This window comes from Triplophysa rosa, linkage group LG14, assembly GCF_024868665.1.
Source record: "Triplophysa rosa linkage group LG14, Trosa_1v2, whole genome shotgun sequence".
NCBI classification, from domain to species: Eukaryota; Metazoa; Chordata; class Actinopteri; order Cypriniformes; family Nemacheilidae; genus Triplophysa; species Triplophysa rosa.
This window is the reverse complement of record NC_079903.1, coordinates 3,992,006-3,997,640: the sequence shown is the minus strand read 5'-3', so window position 1 is coordinate 3,997,640 and position 5,635 is coordinate 3,992,006. Positions and strand designations below refer to the sequence as shown.

At 35.5% G+C, this 5,635-nt stretch overlaps 1 protein-coding gene and 1 long non-coding RNA gene across 3 annotated transcripts; one reads left to right on the top strand and one right to left on the bottom strand.

Moving 5' to 3' along the window:
* The first annotated feature begins 6 nt into the window (after positions 1-6).
* vgll4a (vestigial-like family member 4a) lies at positions 7-3,100 on the top strand. 2 transcript variants are annotated; one of them, XM_057351799.1, is made up of 4 exons: positions 7-173; positions 269-461; positions 1,120-1,231; positions 1,447-3,100. In XM_057351799.1, the coding sequence occupies exons 1-4, from the start codon at positions 13-15 to the stop codon at positions 1,641-1,643; spliced, it is 663 nt and encodes a 220-aa protein (XP_057207782.1). In that variant the 5' UTR covers positions 7-12; the 3' UTR covers positions 1,644-3,100. The 2 variants fall into 2 exon arrangements, with proteins under 2 accessions (XP_057207782.1, XP_057207781.1); XM_057351798.1 differs by having other exon boundaries at positions 1,093-1,231.
* Positions 3,101-3,214: 114 nt separating this feature from the next.
* Positions 3,215-5,629, bottom strand: LOC130565214 (uncharacterized). Its single transcript, XR_008964345.1, has 4 exons — positions 4,960-5,629; positions 4,005-4,059; positions 3,868-3,922; positions 3,215-3,506 (listed from the first exon to the last, which is right to left on the bottom strand). It is a non-coding gene; the product is annotated as an uncharacterized LOC130565214 (long non-coding RNA).
* Between the last annotated feature and the right edge of the window lie 6 nt (positions 5,630-5,635).

Here is a 5,635-nt window from a genome sequence, read left to right as displayed (position 1 = left end):
TGAGAACGATTAATGTTTATTGATTTATTAACAGATGACTCAGGAGTATCTAGGGTTCAAGGGCTGAACTCGGGACCTCCACCTGTGAGCCCAACTAAGAGAAAACACCACGAAGACAGTGATTATGATGATGAACAAATGAACAAAATGAGTCGATTACTGGCATCCCAACTGTACGCCTGCTTCCTGCTGTGCTTATAAAGCATTTGCTTTTTATAGGAAAATATATATTTTCTGTCATAATGATTTCATGTGATGTTATTTTTAGGGGAGGTCCTAATGCAAATACTGGAAATCAGGATTCATGGAATTACAGTTCCTTTCAACACCTTCAAAACCACCATGTGTTCACACCTTTTCCCATTTTTGCGATGGATCAACCTCTTGCATTGACAAAGCACACCTCAAATTCTGCTAGGAGCACACCTTTGTTACCTGGACCCAACATGGAGCGACAGCAGGTCAGATTTCACTACGTGCTTTCTGTATGCTCATATATAGACTACTGTTCAAAGGTTAACACTCCAGTATGACTGGAATGTTTTTTCATGATCTTAAAAGATCTTATATTTATATTCTGTATTTTTTATAAAGGTAAACAAATGAGAGCGGAAGAAAATTAAGCATTCAAGGTCACACAGAGCCAAACGACAAAAATTATAAAAAAGCAAACTGGCCAAATGATGTACATAAACGCTTGAGTCTGCACTTTGTCATCATATTCATTTTGCTTTACACGTTGTTTATCTCCATGTCTTGGAAGTGGCCTCCCTTATCTAACCAGTGGCAGTTTTTTTACGTGATTGACAATTTTCTTTTCTTTTAAATGTGCATTTATAAAGATTTATTTACTATATTTTTCTTTTATTTAGCTACATTTTTAAGCATGAATTGAATAAACAATTCCCAATAAAGGTCCAACAAGCACATCATTACTGACTGCAGTGAAAGCAGCCTAGTGTTTATGTACATCTAAATCTGCATGTTGTTCACTGTAATTTTAGATTTTTAAACACTGATACAAAAGCAGTTGTTGCCCTTTTAGTGCAATATCAATAGGTATACCCATATAAAGTTGGTCTTATCAAACAGAAAAAAAATCTGCACTTGTCATGTCAGAATCGTCCATCTGTGATCACCTGCGGCCCTGCGAGCAAGCGCTCATGCAGTCTGTCTGGCTGTCACATGTCTCATCACAGCTGCACCTCTGCATCTGCCAACAAGAGCAACGGTAGTCTGTTTATACTACTAAATCAGTAAATTTTCTTATCTTCAGAAGTGTGTTTACTCATCACAAATATATACTGTAGGTTATTTAATAACCTATTTATGTGCGTTAAATATATGTACCTGTAAAATTATAAATTAAATCATGCCATAAATAGTGTTTGTACAGAGATGCACATGCACATGTCTCTATTCAGTCTTTTGCTTTGTTTTCTTCAGCAAACACCATGTGCGATCCTGTGATAGAGGAACACTTCCGCCGCAGTCTAGGGAACATCTACACAGAACCCGCCTCTAAGTTAGTGTGCATCACAGGCTCAGTTGATGACCACTTCACTAAAGCGCTGGGAGACACCTGGTTACAGATCAAAGCCAGGAGCTGTGGCCCAACAGCCTCCGAGCCGAAATCATCATGAGTCATCTGACCACAGTCCTGTGTAAGAATATCACTTGTAAATGGTTTATCCGTTTGTTTAGTGTGACATCATGCATCACCGCTTCCAGGTCCAAACGCTCTATCAGTTGCCATAGACAAAATATGCTAAGATATACTAATGGGCTTGCTGTAAAACTATCAAACAACCTCGATCCTAACCTTTATCTCCATAACGAAATCCCAGATGGCCAGACAGTGATTCATTTTTCTTCATTCTTAAAGAGTAAATATTGCAATGTCCTTAAAATTACATTTCATGCCGTGTTTAATGTTGCTGTGTGTGAATGTAACGAATAACAAAGTTATTGGCTTGGGGGAAAAAGGAGTCGACTCCGAATGACGAGAACGAGTGGTCTGTCATTCTAATTTCAGTTCCGGGTCAGATTTTCGTGCCCGCCTACGTTCCATTTACGACACTGCATGCGGTAGACCAATCACAGCCGACTAGACCATCTGACCAATCAGATCAGAGTAGGCAGACAGAAAGGAGGGGATTAGACAGATGAATGGCCGAATGAATGATTTGAGAGTCAGTCAAGAAGTATAATAATAATAATAATATCCGCCTATTATTAGGAAATGGAAGTGTTTTTACACCGTGTATGTACGTAAACTTGTTGGACACTCCATAAACCAAAGTAGGACCTTAAAAATCACAAATTATTTACTCTTTAATTATAATAATATTGATATCAGAGATTCCGTGAGCCTGTAGACTATAGTGAACACATGAATTGATAACAGTTTCGCTTAAATATGTTATATGAATAAATAGTGTTCATAAATGGCTGTCTAAATGGAACACTCACTTGAAACAAGTGGATGCTTGGGAACGGTATTCCTTAGCGATATGACCTAACAAGTGGATAGGCACCTTACAGACAAACAAAGTAGATATGATGGTCAACCAAAGGACTCTTTAAAACTGTTCAAGAAGACCCATGAGTGTTTCATAGGTTTCATATGCAAAAAATAATATCTTCTTTCAGCCGCAACATTTGACCTGCAAAAAACGGTAAAAAGTCTGGCAGCAGATTTTCCAGACATTTTCTGTAAAATTACGGGAAAAAACTGTTTCACAAAATGACATGAAATAAACTGTAAAAATACAGAGCCAATTTTACAGTCAAAATTGGTTAAATTACAGTATAGCACTGTTGATAATTGCTCATTATAACTGTGTAAAAACAGATAAATTATATCAAAATACATTAAAAAGCAACTTCTTTTCTGGGTAACCTCTGTAAATTTAGGAATTTTTAAGTAATTTTATTAAGCTTCTCTGTCAATCTACGAAGGAATTTACGTTTAAAAAACATTTTAAATGTATAATAACTAAGAAACTACTAATAAAAACCAAATGTCTGTACATCTACCAGTTAATTAAAGATATATATGATTAAAATACACCAAAAGTAGCTACATTTAAAACCTACAATACTGTTAATTAAAAGTAATTAGCAGTTATTTGACTCTATAATGAAACTCTCAGGTCACAAGCCTACAATAATTTCCTGTTAAATTCTTTACATGTAAAATAAATACGCAATATTACAAAACAGTACTTTATTTTGTACCTTCAATGAAACAGAAAAAGACATTCTGGGGAAATGCAAGAATATATATTTTTTTAAATGTTCATCTGACAGTGGGAATACAAGCGGAGTATATCAGATTCAGAACATAGCTCTGTACATGCAAGGTATTCGTTACACATCTAGACATTATTTGAGCAACTTGAGTCATATAGATTACTTATGCTACCTATAGGTGACTTGGATTGTCAGAGTTTTGGTCCCGCTCACTGTCATTATATGCCTTCTAAAAATCCTGACGTTATCTGCTAAAGAAAGAAAAACATACATCTTAGATGTCATCAGGTAAACCTATTTTTCAGATATCAACGGTCGCAGCAAAATACTTAGACTAACTGCAAATCTCTATGTACATTATACACTATATTCAGTTTACTTTCTTATAGCAAAACCTCCCAAGAGTTACTTTTGCAATAACTAATCTTGCACAGTCACAGTGGACCCACAAGGACAACACAAATTATTAATAATGGATATTATAGGAAAATGATACAGTGTAGACCAAATTTAATTCATTGCCACTGTCAAAGCAATCCTATGGAATCAAATTACTTGTCCGTCTTTGGCAATGTAGATTTTAGATTATAAACAGTCCAATCTTTTCCATACCTGGATTGTTATGGTCACCTGCGGTAGATTAGCACAAGCAGTCGATCCACAGAACCTGAAAATATTTAAATAAATTGTATTACGTTAACACGTACAAAGTAGATTTTAGATTATAAACAGTCCAGTTTTTTCCATACCTGGATTGTCATGGTCATCTGCTGTAGATTATCACAAGCATTAGATCCCCAGAACCTGAAAATAAAATATTAAAAATAAATTGTTTGTATTAACATTTACACATACAAAGCACAAGTTCCACAGATAGACATACAAAACATCAACAAGAAAATTAAGATATAACGTTAGAGTATTGCTATGAAATTAAAACAAAATGTATAGAAAAAACATTAGATCATTTTTACCTACACTGCAAAAAGTGCCATTCTTACTAAGCAGCAGTTTTGTCTTGTTTTTATTAAAAATATCTAAAACTTCTTAAATCGATATACAATTACTTGACAAGAAAAGTGACCTAAGTTATTTAGGCCCGGTTTCACAGACAAGGTTTAAGACTAGTTCCAGACTAAAATTAATTTTGAGCGGTCTTAACTGAAATTTTTTAAATATATCAGTGCCATTGTTTTGATTTATGATGCACATCAGTAATGGTTTTTCTATTGCATTTTAATAAAAGCAACTTAAATAGCCTGATTTAACTAAGGCATAATGAAACCGGGCCTTAGTCTTGTTTTATGTAAAATTACATAAGAATTAAGTACGTTTATGGTAAAAAGAGGCAAACAAATCTGCCAATGGGGTGAGATTTGTAGTCACTTAGCAAGAATGTCATTTTTTGCAGTGTAACTTTACCTACAGGTGTAATAATCATCTATCTGGATCGGAAACACATTTCTATGACCAAAAACGTTCTTAAAAACGACTCTGAAAAAAAAACTTATCTTGAGAACACAAATTACTCTATTATATGTACTAACGTTAACATTACTCCTTAGCTAACCATAGCTAACATTACAGTAACGTTAGGCTTCCAGGTTTATCAGAAGAGTGCTAACAATTAGCTTTAAGATAAAAAGTGCAGCACACGACATGAAATAATAAAATAATCGTTTAAATGTGTTATAAAACGCTTACCTGATCCGGTGGTCGGTTGCTTTGACTGACATGGTGACGAGTAATAGTGAAGCAGGCGCTAAAGGCGCGTTGTTTTCCTCAGTTTCAAAAGGATTGGCGCTTTAAATGTAGCCTACATGTCATATATTTCCATCGGAGCGGAAGAAATTTCTTCACTGTCACTCGCACGCTACTGCTCACGGCTGTTCTCAGAGATGTTTCCCGCGGTGCCTGCCTGGCTACCATAGTATAGTGATGGCCGGTTCGCGAACGAATCGGTATAACCGGTTCACCAAATCGGACTGAATCGTTCGAAACGGTTCGCGTCTACAAAAAGCACTTATCCACAAATTCCTTCAGTTACTCACCTTTGACATGCATGAAAACCCATCCGACTCAAAATAAATCAGCCAGTATCAACGACTTTTCAGTAAATCCAACAGTAGCCTACACTACTGCATGACTGGGATAAAGTTGGTTTGACGTTGGACGTTCGATATTCGTGAATGTAGGGACCGTCTCTAAAGTTACATACACATTAAAATATTTTTTTAAAAGCTCAATAGCATTTAAAGGGAAAGACTTACAGCCACAAAACTTACTGTACTGTGTTCATGTGTGTGTACTCTATGAAGCACACCTTTTAGATTTTTGATATTTATCATAATAAACCGTCAAATTATATGTAAATATTCCT